At 35.0% G+C, this 13,953-nt stretch overlaps 1 protein-coding gene across 7 annotated transcripts in view; it reads left to right on the forward strand.

Annotated features, from left to right (window-relative positions):
• KLHL5 (kelch like family member 5) overlaps nucleotides 1-13,953 on the forward strand; it is a 90,519-nt gene that overhangs the window by 26,973 nt on the left and 49,593 nt on the right. For 3 of the 7 annotated variants that reach the window (XM_066385077.1, XM_066385078.1, XM_066385075.1), the window contains exon 2: nucleotides 8,425-8,897. The exons of the other annotated variants lie outside the window; for them this stretch is intronic. In XM_066385077.1, coding sequence (XP_066241174.1) covers nucleotides 8,515-8,897 — 383 coding nt within the window. In that variant the 5' untranslated portion in view covers nucleotides 8,425-8,514. The remainder of the gene's footprint in view (nucleotides 1-8,424; nucleotides 8,898-13,953) is intronic. 7 annotated transcript variants of the gene reach the window in all.

The raw sequence follows: 13,953 nt of genomic DNA on the forward strand, positions 1-13,953 counted from the left end.
TCTGGGTAAATAAACTGATATTTTCTGTTATACATTCTTAAATGTTAGTACAATTTAAATTTTAATGAAATTATATGTTTTTAATTTTGAAAAATAAGATATTCTGATAAAATATTTAATTTAATTTTTTTTTAATATCCCAGGATTACCAAATTTTAAAGGATTATTCTAAATCATGTGTTGTAACTCATTCTTTTTATAGTTGACAGGAAACTTGGAATGTGAAATGCTACTGGGTTAGTACAGTAAAATTAATTCTTGATGTATTTATGTAATATTTATTACTTACTTTTAAACTGTAAGAATAGATTTATTAAAACTGATTACTTAGAAAACAAAACAAATACTGTTGTCTTTAAACCTCTATGTGAAGAGAGGTTTGCATAATATACCGATATAAACCAGTTAACTGAATAGCTGAGATTTAAATTGAGTGAAGCCACGCTGTTGAAGTGAGCTTACCTGCATCTACCTTAATGACATTTCAGTGTTACTATTGTAATACTGAATAGTGTCATCTGTTAAGTTCACAAATTAATATCTACAGCTTTCAGTAGAATCTTAAAGAGATATATTATAATTTATAAATATTATAAAAAAAAAAGAAACCACTTCTGCCTGATCAGTGGTGGTGCTATGGATAGAGTATCAACCTGGAACACTGAGGTTCCAGGTTCAAAACCCTAAAGTTGCCTGCTTGAGCATGGACTCATCTGGCTTGGGCTCGGGGTTGCTGGCTTGAGTGTGGGATCATCAACATGGTCCCATGGTTGCTGGCTAAGCCTAAGGTTGCTGGCTTGAGCAAGGGGTCACTAGCTCAGCTGTAGTCCTCCAGTCAAGGCACATATGAGAAAGCAATCAGGAATAACTGAAGTGATACACTTACAAGTTGATACTTCTCATCTCTCTCCCTTCCAGTCTGTCTTTCTCTGCCTCTCTCTGTCTCTCTTACACTTAAAAAAAAACTTTCAAGGTGGAATCAGCTATTTCATTATGTAAACTTACAGAATAGAATCTTTCTAGATCACCTCCTATCTATGTTGTGAGCAGGAAAGTAGGAAATAATCAGTCAACTCATAAGCATAGATTTGGTCCTGTTGTATATACAACATAGATACCATTTGATAATGATGGTTTATTATTTTAATTTACCTGCTTAAATCAAGCACTTTATGTATTATAAGTCAGAGGATTCCTTTTAGTGCCCCCTGTTTATGATGTATTACTTAGAAATTCTTAAAACAGTTTAAAATTTTATCTCTACCTTTTTCTTTTTTCATCATATGGGATACTAATCAAGATTCTTTTTGAGAATTAATTGACTTTGCTCTACATAATTAATTAATTTCAAATTAATAAAGCCTAGTGAATATTTTTCTTAGTTTCATTGAATTTTTGCTTTTAATGCTTTTGCTTTGTTTTTACCCCATTTTAGGTAACATGTTGAGCAACACATAAAATGTCAACAATTCTAATTTAATTCATTTCAGATGTAAACAATTTATAAAACTAACTCTAATAAACTTTTTAGGTAAAAATATAATGATAAATTCACTGACCAACATTTGAGCAGATTTGAAGCAGAAATTGCATGTGGATTCCACCTGACCAGGGGACGCGCAGTGGATAGAGCATTGGACTGGGGTGCGCAAGGCCCAGGTTCAAAACCCCAAGGTCGCTGGCTTGAACGCAGGGTCACTGGCTTGAGCATGGGATCATAGACATGACCCCATGGTCGCTGGCTTGAGCCCAAGGTTGCTGGCTTGAAGCCCAAGGTCACTGATTTGAGCAAGAGGTCACTCGCTCTGCTGTAGCCCCCCAGTGAAGGCACATATGAGAAAGCAATCATTGAGCAACTAAGGTGCTGCAGTGAAGAATTGATGCTTCTCATCTCTCTCCTTTTCTGTCTGTCCTATTTGTCCCACTCCCTGTCTCTGTCAAAAAAAATAAAAAAGAAATCACATGTGGATTCCTTAACTACATTTTGAAAAATATATTCATTATTGACACTTAGGTATTTTGTGAGTTTTTGTATCTCGTTTAAATAAAGCAGCATTATTACAAGATAAGTACAGAATATAATTTGCTAATCAGTTTCAAGAAAGTATTGTGTTAGTCTGAAAAGACATCTGCTATTTAGTCATTCATTTTCAAAGTCATAAAAAATTTATGTCTAAAGAATAAAATAGAAAAAAGAAATTTTTAGACACTATATTCTCCTTAAGCTGAAAAACATACTGAAAAGATTTTGTCACCAGAGGTATGTTTCTCTAATATCTTTGTTACTATTAGGTTCTTAATTTTATTATATAAATTTTAAAATGTACAATATAAGTATACTGTTTATTATCATTCTTACAATTGTTGAACCCATTTGCTTTATTAGAGAAATATTTACATCTCCTGCCTGTCAGGTGTTGGGCTGCAGTGACAATAGTAAGAATAAGAAAAATAAATAAGTGAATAAACATTCAATACGCCAGGTGGTGATAGTGCTATGAAAACAATTAAGAGTGTCAGAGAATAGAGAATGAATGAGATGTCTACTTTATGTAGAGTAGTCGGTGAAGATCATTTTGACAATATTATGATTTTATGTTTTGATCTTTTATAAATAATTACCCTAAGTTTTTCTCATCAGAGCTGAATAAATTTTTTTTTTTTTTGTATTTTTCTGAAGCTGGAAACAGGGAGAGACAGTCAGACAGACTCCCGCATGCGCCCGACCGGGATCCACCCGGCACGCCCACCAGGGGGCGATGCTCTGCCCCTCCGGGGCGTCGCTCTGCCGTGACCAGAGCCACTCTAGCGCCTGGGGCAGAGGCCAAGGAGCCATCCCTAGCACCCGGGCCATCTTTGCTCCAATGGAGCCTTGGCTGCGGGAGGGGAAGAGAGAGATAGAGAGGAAGGAGGGGGGGGTGGAGAAGCAAATGGGTGCTTCTCCTATGTGCCCTGGCCGGGAATCGAACCCGGGTCCCCCGCACACCAGGCCGACGCTCTACCGCTGAGCCAACCGGCCAGGGTGAATAAATTTTTGAGCAAAACAATTTTATATTGTTTGACAAAAGTTGATGGAACAAAAGAAACTGTTATTTAAATAAATGCTGAATTCTGTGCCATGTAAAGCATTAATGTTTAAGCTTACTGAATGAATATTTTCCATAAAGTATTTAGCCCAAGAATTTAGTTAAGCTAGGAAATATTTCTGTAAACCCCCTTCTAACATGGAGACTATAACAAACTACTGTTATCAGTGAAAAGTTACTCAACCACATTAGCAACCACATTAGTAATCAGAGAAATGTGAAGTAAAACCAAATGGGATGCTACTAAACACTGGTCAGGATGACTAAAGTGAAAGACAATACTAGTGCTGGCTGCATGTGGAATGACTCGAATTCTCATATGCAGCTTGTAGAAGTGTAAATGGATAAGAGCAATGACATGAACATATGCATACCTTATGAACTAGCAGTTTTGTTTCTGGATATAGATACTTAACTGGAATGCATGTACGTGTGTACATGTATACATGTTTACCAGACATGTACAAGAATCTTCATAGCATTATTTGCAAATCTAAAACTAGAAACAACTGAAATGTCGATCAGCAATAGAATGGATTTTGCTGGTCATATATTTATACAGTGGAATACTATATGGCCATAAGAACCAACTATCAGGTACTACAGACAACAACACAGAATAATTTTAAAACGATGGTTAAAAAATACATTTATATGAAATTCAAAAGCTGATAAAATTAATTTATGCTAAAGATAGTGGTTACCTCTTGATAACATTATACAGAGTGAAATAAGTAAATCAGAAAAAACTAAGAACTGCATGATTCCATACATAGGTGGGACATAAAAACGAGATTAAGAGACATGGACAAGAGTGTGGTGGTTACGGGGGGTGGGGGGGTGAGGCACAAAGAAAACCAGATAGAAGGTGACGGAGGACAATCTGACTGGGTGATGAGTATGCAACATAATTGAATGACAAAATGGAGATGTTTTCTTTGAACATATATACCCTGATTTATTGATGTCACCCCATTAAAATTAATAAAAATTTATATAAAAAAAGATAGTGGTTACCTTTTGAGACAGAGTATGATGAAGACCTCTTGAGTGACTTTCTTAACCTGGGTAGGGTCCATATTGTGCAAATTTATTGAGCTCTCCACTTATGATTTGTACACTTTTCTATTGAATGTCAAACTTCAATTTAAAAGTGTTTTTAAAGGTGTAGGCACTAGTTGATATCCACTTGGAAAATAGATTAGAAAAAATTATTTGCAAAACAAGACAGAGTTAATATCTGTAATGTAGAAGGAGCTTCTAGATAGTGATAAGGAAAAGACAAACAGCCCAGGAGAAAAATAGTCAAAGATGTAGTTCAGAAAACTGGTAGTCAAAATGGCCACTGAGCCTATGAAAATATGCTCAAGCCCAGCAGTCATCCGGAGTTAAAATAATTAAAATACTCATTGTTGACTATTGGGCCTAAGGAAATAGATTAAAAGGGTAGACTCATTTTAGTTTTGGAAATGTGAATTTTAGAAAGGTAGTTATGTGTTTAAATATAAAACACACACACCTTCAACCAAGCAGTCCCATTCCTGGGAATAAATTCCATAGACTTAAAAGCCTCACATGTATATTTATTTCAGCATTATTTTAATAACATAAAATGTAAACTGGAGATTAACTCAAATGCCCATTAGCAAGTAGATAGCTTAATAAGTTGTATTTTACAATTATGATATATGCAGCTATTTAGAAGATCATTATTGGCCCTGGCTGGTTGGCTCAGTGGTAGAGCGTCGGCCTGGTGTGCAGAAGTCCCGGGTTCGATTCCTGGCCAGGGCACACAGGAGAAGTGCCCATCTGCTTCTCCACCCCTCCCCCTCTCCTTCCTCTCTGTCTCTCTCTTCCCCTCCCGCAGTTGAGGCTCCATTGGAGCAAAGATGGCCCGGGCGCTGGGGATGGCTCCTTGGCCTCTGCCCCAGGCACTGGAGTGGCTCTGGTCCCGACAGAGCGTCGCCCCTGGTGGGCGTGCCGGGTGGATCCCGGTCGGGCGCATGCGGGAGTCTGTCTGACTGTTTCTCCCCATTTCCAGCTTCAGAAAAATACCAAAAAAAAATTAAAAAAAAAAAAAGATCATTATTCATTTATGCATATATATTATTAATATATTTGAAAAAAACAAAATGCCAGAAAGTTTAATACAACATGATGTTCATTTATAAAACAATAACAAAACTCCTATATATGTACATGTAAGTTGTATGTGATTTTATAAACATGAAGAAAGATGTGAGAGGCTTTATAACCAGCCTCTCAACATTGGTTACTGGGGAGAATGAGTGGACCAGGATTGGCAAAGGTCTCAGTTAAAAAGGATGTAATGTAAGTCCACTGATACAAAAGTTTGGGTTTTTAACATATGTATATGTAACTGAACTCATGATCATGACAGCACTGGTTAAATGCTGTTACTTGGCTTTTTCCAACCTGAGATCCTGGTTGAGATCCCTTTAAAATCAGGGAGTCTATTTCAATGACTCCTAGAGTCCACCTGCATCTCTAGACTATTCAGAACAGCTACTACATTAAAGAGATCTATATTTAATGTATATCTTAATATCTTTGAGTAAAGGGTCTTTGGGCCCTCTTGGGAGTGGGCTCATAGTTTAATATTTTAACATTCACATCTCCTTAAGTTTTTGGATTTCTTCTCTGTACTATCTTGAGAAATGTCTGGCATCTCTGTGGCCTTTAATAAAGTTCCGCTCTTGAGTTCAGGCTTCAACAGACAACAAAACAAAGTCATTTCTAGCTTTTGGAGCTAGCACATTGTACGTAGAATCACTGATAAATGATGTCATATTGATAGATTGAATCCAATTAAAAGCTATATTTATTTATCAAAATATAGTCATTTGTAATATTCATTTAATTATTCTTTTCTCTGCCAGAGTGTAAGTTTAAAGCCTCTTTTAAAAAAAAGATCTGTTTGGGATTCATTTTTCTATTTTGTGGGGTGTTTTGTACATATAAATGCTTGGTAAATACTAGTTTGAATAGAAACAACAATAACAAGATTATTATGAATTACTGCAGTGGCAGTTCTTCATTGTGTGGGTCTGTGCCATGCATTACAAGATGTTTATTATCTTTGGCCCCTCCCCACTCAGTGCAATAGCACTCTGGTCATTACAACAACTAAAACTCCACCCCAACTTCCAGCACTCCTTATAAAGGATGCAGAGGAGGGGAGGTGGGTGTTGGTGTTACCGCTGTCCTTGTTGAGAGCTACAAAGTTAGTTAGAGTAACTGAAATCTTTCAAAAGGTAGTAGTGCCTGTGCTAAACCTTGAAGGATGAGTAGGATTTTAAAACCACAGAAACTGAGATACAAACAGCATATCAAAGACGGAGCAACATAATGTAGACTCTGCCTTGACAGATGAAGCGGTACATCTATGTTGGAAGATAAAGTTGGATGGTTAGTAGAGTGAGAAGGGTGTTGATTAGGAATCTGACAGGTGAGAGGAGAGGGAAGTGTCATTTCACTCTCTAATGTATCTTGCATACTACTGCAAAATTAATTTCTTAAAACACTGCTATGTTCAACAGTCCACTTAATATTGCCTGCTACTCTATACATCTTTGCTTTGTGCTCAAGGCATTTTATCTCATCGTATTCATCCTTTACTTTATCTCTTACTACTCCTTAAAAGTAATTAGTGCCTGACCAGGCAGTGGCGCAATGGATAGAGTGTTGGACTGGGATGCGGAGGATCCAGGTTCGAGACCCCGAGGTCGCCAGCTTGAGCGCCGACTAATCTGGTTTGAGCAGAAGCTCACCAGCTTGGACCCAAGGTCGCTGGCTGAAGCAAGGGGTTACTCAGTCTGCTGTAGCCCCACGGTCAAGGCACATGTGAGAAAGCAATCAATGAACAACTAAGGTGTCCCAACGAAAAACTAAGGATTGATGCTTCTCATCTCTCTGCGTTCCTGTCTGTCCCTATCTATCCCTCTCTCTGACTCTCTCTCTCTGTCTCTGTAGGAAAAAAAAAAAAAAAAAGAGGAAAAAAAAGTAATTAGTTATGTCTGGCTGACTGATTAAAATAATATTTCCCCCTTTCTTTGTCAATATGCTCACTTCATGCTTTTTTTAAATGTTTTTAATTTTTATAAGAGAAGCCTTATAAAAATTTATCATCATTCTGCCTATTCACTTCCTACTCTTAGAAGCCTTCTCTCTAATAAAATTAGCCCATACCATCCTGCACCATCCTGATATCTCTCCTTTTTCTTACAGTATTTATGGTTTGTCCTACAGCATTTAGCACAAAATGGTATATGGATTTTTATGTCTCTCATTTTTTTTTCTTTGAATGATTTTTATTCTTTTAAAGAACTGTATGAAGTTAAGATATATAGATTTTTGCCTCACAATATATTTTAAGCCTCCAAAGCAGCTTTTTTTCCTTGGCCAATGGATAAAAGATATTGCCTTTTGAGTGAAATATTTGATATAGTGTTAGATATTGAGCATCCTGAAAGTGTTTTTTATACTTAAATTACCATAATTATCATTGAAATTTGGACATTATACTAAACTGTAGCCAAGTCCTAATTCTGGGGCAAAATTGGCTTCATGTTTTTTTAGTTGAAGAAAAATATCTACCGCCACATTTTGATCCTTTGTACTTTTCAAACTTTTTCTTCTCCTTATTTTTTTCTCAAATGAAATTGTATGCAGAATCTTACTTTATTAGTTAAATGTACCCCTTTCCTGAAGGGAGAAGATAGAGGTGGAAAGCTCCAAATCAGATCCTCACCTTTGTTCTCTCTCTTCATCCCCAATCCAAAGAATACAGCTTGAAAAATCACTACAACTCATCTAATTTAAAAAATGCTTATTAAAAAACTATTGTTTTTGTGATAATCTCATTTAGGATCTTAGTATTAAATAGAAACACTTTAGTTTTGCAGTGATTTTTAAGTACAAAGAAAAATGCTCCGGAATAAATTTCTTGTTCAGCAATGAAAGAGTTAATATACTAAGCAGCAGAGACAGATACTGCAAAGGGATAATGCTTTCTGTCTCTGTCATTTGTGGTTTAAGGAAAGGGGGTAGTGTTCTGCATTTGAAAGGGCTTTAATGAATGCTGTCAGTGTTTGTGAGAGCTAATGGTCAGTATGGGAAAGGAGAGCAGGGGAAAGTGGTCTAGCTGCTTCAGGATAGGTGGATGAGAGTTTGCTCTGATTGAACGGAATGTTCCACCGTGTTTCATCTTTATTCATTATCCTTTGTTCTTTATAATCTGGTACAGTGGTATAAAAGTAAATGTAGATATATATGTGAGTGTGATTTATTTTCCTTTCAATCTGTTTATTGTGTACAGCAGGGCATATACTTCTTGTCTTGGTTGGATGCACAAATCTGTGCAGTGCTTTTTGCCCGTTGCCTAGACGATCACTTGGTTTCTCTGAGGATGTCTGGTTCTCGTAAAGAGTTTGATGTGAAGCAGATTTTGAAAATCAGATGGAGGTGGTTTGGCCATCAAGCATCGTCTCCTAATTCTACAGTTGACAGCCAGCAGGGAGAATTTTGGAATCGAGGACAGACTGGAGCAAACGGTGGGAGAAAGTTTTTAGATCCATGTAGCCTACAATTGCCTTTGGCTTCAATTGGTTACCGAAGGTCCAGCCAACTGGATTTTCAGAGTTCACCTTCTTGGCCAATGGCATCCACCTCTGAAGTCCCTGCATTTGAGTTTACAGCAGAAGATTGTGGCGGTGCACACTGGCTGGATAGACCAGAAGTGGATGATGGCACTAGTGAAGAAGAAAATGAATCTGATTCCAGTTCATGCAGGTTGATTATTTTCTTACTGTTAGAAATGGGGTGTGGGGTGTATTCTCTATAATGGTTTAAAATAAGTTAGTATTATTGTTTAAAATTATAAATATGTATGTATATATCTCCACATACATAGACATATATAATATCTTGATATGCATCTGTGGTACTTTTGCTAGGATTTAAAAATATCCTAATATTAATTTTAATTCTGTAAAATTATAAGGACAACAAATAGCACTTATTTTGAAATATCGTATGTTCCCTCTTTAGGTGGGGCTCTGCCTTGAAAAGAATATATTGTAGCAGTTTTATGCATCATTGCCTTGCAGTTTGCTTCATTCCTTCATTCCTTTACCTTCCTTAATCATAGCAAAACTATCAAAGACATTCTATAGTATAAATTTTTATGACATCTTAGTTTGCAGTAGATTATTGAGTCATTTTAAAATCTTAATGAAAATGAAAGGTTTTACGAGGAGTTACCACTGTAGTTGTCAATAATTTTTTTACACCATGTGCTTGTCAATCGTATTTTTCTTATGGTTATTTCTCTTTGTCTTTTCTATGTTGCACTCTCCAGACTAATACAGAGAATACAGTAACATGTCTCTTTCTAAGATGATAGCTACTAATTCCTGTTACCTTCACTTTACTGAAAATTATGCTATTTAGAGAAATGAGGGACATTCCTTCGGGGGAGTTTAAGGGAACATATTGGGCTATGTGTGGTCACCTGGTAAAAGTGGGGCAAAAAGAAGGGGAAATGAGTTTGAAGATAAAAACATAAAACATTGGTAATTTCATAATGACTTTATCCGTATTCATCCTGGGAACCTGGCTTTATCTTTGAAATGGATTTGTTTATTAACTAATATAAACTACTGTGGCATGTTATGTAACAAGTTAGAATATAAAAGTCATCTTTCTGATTCATGTACACACAATTATTAAAAAATATTAAAGGCACAAATAGCTTACCATTTGTCTGGTTTGATCATGGATTCTTTTTCTTTTAAAATTTCTTTGCAGATTTTAATAACACTTGTAATTTGTATGTTGGTTTATTATTAATATAGGAATTGGAGACAAAATGAGTTCATAAATTCAAATATATCTTACTTGGGGATATTGACTGCCTTCTCTTCTAACCTTCAGAACATGGAATTATGAACTGTGGTGTTGGAATAATAATAAATATAGACCAGTCATCACTAATCATTTGTGTAATAAAGAGAAGGGAATATCTTTACATAGGTAACTAGTGTATTTAACTTTAAAAATATTTAATTAGTTCATTATCTTGAGGGAATAGGAGAAACCAATAATTTTAATATAGAGCTCAATAGAGTTAATGTGGTTTCACTGTGTTTGTTTGTTTGTTTTTGAGACTTGTTGCCATAAGAGAATAATTTATATAGTAAAAGGTTCAGAGTTTATCATTTTTGTGGGAAACCAAAGAGTAATTATCTTTCCAACTGAAATCAATACAATGTATTAAGAATATTTTAACAAAATTAGACAAAACAAACTATTCATTTACCAGCACAAATCATGAAAATCTTAACATGTGTCTACTACTTGGAAAGATTTTGCATATGTGAGTATAAAATTTATATACATGTACAATCTTGGAAAAGTTATGCACACATTGGTTACTATAATTTAATTCCTTACAACAAAGGTAGTTTGCATACCTATACATTGTGATTACTGAAATTAAATTAATCTATTCTTTTGTATCCATATTGAAATATCCTCTTAATTGGGATATTTATTATGAAAGAAAAAGAGTGCTTTTTTTTTTTTTACTGAGGTTGCTATGTGTATACTTCAAGAATATAAAATTGATATTTTTAATTATATGAGATGTAAATATAAGAAAATGACTGTAGTTTTAAAAAATTTTGTCAAGAAGATTAAGTAAATAATAAAATGGGAGTAAACAAACATCTGAAGTAACCAAACTATTTCTAAAATATTATTTACAAAATAAGATGTACTTAAAACGTCTCTGATTTTTAGGTATAAGGGGAAATGTGTCAAAGCAATTTAATATTTCCAATGCCTGAAATTTCTATCTTAACATCTTATTGCAACAAAAGGAAAAACAAGTATTCTAGATTTTAGGAATGTCAGTTATGTGTATACTTCTTCATTTTTTTCTAGATTATATATATACTGCTCATAAATATTAGGGGATATTTTATCACTTCATATTCATTTTGAAATATCCCCTAATTTTATCTAATTCTCACATTTTCCTTTAGCCTTCTGGATCTGAGTCTTTGATTTTTGTCATAAAGGTGGATCCATTTATTTACCCCCAGCTTTTTCATTAAGTGAGCAGTCTCTAGGTAGTGGACCTTCTACTATAAACAAATCAAAAACTATCACTGTTAATGTCAAAAAAGCTATACTGATATTCATCAAATTTTTGTGTATAACTTAGAAATGATTCCTTTTTTTTACATAATATTTGCAAATAAAAAATATAGTAGACATTTTATTTGAATATTCTATAGATTGATGTCTTAAAATATTAAAGCCATAATGGGGAAATACATATGACATGGAGAATTTCTTTTTTAGGCAGTAATAATATTTATATAGATCTCAAAACTTAGACTGAAATTTTCAGTTATTAGAAAAAGAGAAGACCATGAAGTGGTTTTACATACACAGAATCAACATGTACAGTGAGTCTGGACAATTTAAAGCAGGACTTAGGAGGGAGGTATTATATGTTTTAATATATTTGATCAGTTGGTTTTCTAGCTAGGAGAAGTATCTGCCTGAGCCTTACCTTAGGCTTCCGGTAGTTTCTGTGGCCACAGATCTAGGTGATTTAAAATTTTTCCTTTTTGAACTTTGACCTTGGATCTGCAGCCTAGCCATCTTCTTCTCCATGTCATTACTTTGGTATTAAAATACATACTTTAGCTTTTTTACACCATGAGGAATTTTAAAACTTATGTAACACAGTTGTCATCGTTTATATGAGCTATAGGTTCCTAAGACCTTAATTCACAAATTCTTAACAGGATCAGCAAGGTTTACATGTGGCACACCATGTGACCATAATACAAACACAGTTTGCACTTCCCTTGATTTGCCAGCTTTGAAATTATGTAATTATTAACATTTTTAATTGAGGGAAATTAACTTTATATTTTGTTTATAAACTTAGATTTTAATGTCAAACTTTTAGATAATATGCATAAAATGTTGTTATACTTTACAAACATTCAAAAATAATAAATACATCAATACAGTTAATACTGGGTGCTTTATCTGTAAGGTACTGTCCTAAGCACTTTAGTATATTAACTCATTTAGTCTTCACAACAAATTTCTGAGATTGCTACTATTACACAGGGTGGGGCACAAGTAGGTTTACAGTTATTTGAATGGAAAATAATTCATAAATTAATAAATAACCCAAATAAATTCTATGTTTTACCTGCTCACAACTATAAACCTACTTTGCCCCACCCTATATTCTAATTTTATAGATGAGGCCAATAAAAAGCAAAGAAGGGCTAAGTAATTTGATGAAGTTTTGTAAGTAAAATAAAACTGTGTGTAAAAAATAAATTTTATATATTTAAAATAGTTTTAGATTTATAGGGAAATTGCAAAGATAGTATGTGGTGAGTTCATACATACCCCACACCCAGTTTCCTCTATTGTTAGTTATTTGTATGGTGAGTCTGTTACTATTCATGAATTAATATTAATACCTTATTACTAACTAAAGGCCATACTTTATTCAGATTTTCTTAATTTCTACCTGATATCCTGTTTCTCTTGCAGGAGCCTTTCCAGAATACCATGTTACCTACCTTTATTCCTATCTCCTTAGTCTCCTCTGGGCCACGACAGTTTCTCAGACTTTCCTTGTTTTTGATGACTTTGGCAATTTTGGGAGTACTGGTCAGATGTTTTGTAGAATGTTTCACTCAGTTGGGATTTGTCTGATGTTTTTCTCATAATTAGACTGAGGTTGTCGGTTTGGGGGGAGGAAGACCACAGAGGTAGAGGGCCATTTTCATCACATTGTATCGAGGATATATACTACCAACCTGACTTAGCACTATTGATATTAACCTTCGTCACTTGGAAATACCTGCATTTTGAACCCAAACAATTAATATGTAGATTTCATGCTTACATACTAGTAGGCAGTTCTCTGTGACTGTTCATTTAATCACCTTGTTCAAGTTAGAGTAACATAATAGTTAATGATTCATTCTAACCAGTGTCACCTTCTCTCCCCAGTTAATTTTCTTAGCCTGGGTCTTGAAAATGGCACGCCTGGCTGGCAGAGAGGTATATGCTGTTGACACAACCACAAGTCTCTGTCCACTGCCAGCAGATCCATCCTACTAGTTGCTTGCTCTACTGTGTTTCAACTACAGATACCCTTGAACCCTATTTCTTGATCAGATGACTTGCTGTTCTTTAACTTAGCCTGAAGGCATTTAAGTCCCCCTCCTCTCCCGACAAGGGTTATCTTCATAATATCAGCTTTTCTCCAGAGCCATCTCCTTTTTCTTGACCCTCTTTATGTTGCCTCTGCCTCTCTTCATCTCTGTTTAAACCAGTTTATTACTTCTGGTTCAGTTTGAAATGATAAAATTTTCTACATTTCCACATGAAAAATATTTTGTTTCGAGAGATGGCAAAGAAGTTGAACTATAATGTACTTGTATCTGAGAAGGAGTATGGCATTGTCTTTCCTCATACATATATGTCCAAGTCATATTATGGATTCCCTTGACATAGGCTATGGAACCTCTCCCCAGAAAACTGTGTGTGTGTGCAGGTGCATGTGTATCTACGTGCATGTGTTTGTTAAATATTTTGTATATAATTCAAGGAGTTCATGAACCCCCTAACCCTTACCTGTATGCTATATCAATCAGCATTCTTAGTTTTAAGCAACTGAAACTCACTAACTGATTTAAACAGAATGAAAATCTATTGGAGTCACCTAATTTCTAGAACTGCTGGGAAAGCTAACATACAGCTTTGGGACAAGGATAGGCACTGCATTGCACAGCTGGCC

The sequence above is a fragment of the Saccopteryx leptura genome, chromosome 5 (assembly GCF_036850995.1).
Source record: "Saccopteryx leptura isolate mSacLep1 chromosome 5, mSacLep1_pri_phased_curated, whole genome shotgun sequence".
NCBI classification, from domain to species: domain Eukaryota; kingdom Metazoa; phylum Chordata; class Mammalia; order Chiroptera; family Emballonuridae; genus Saccopteryx; species Saccopteryx leptura.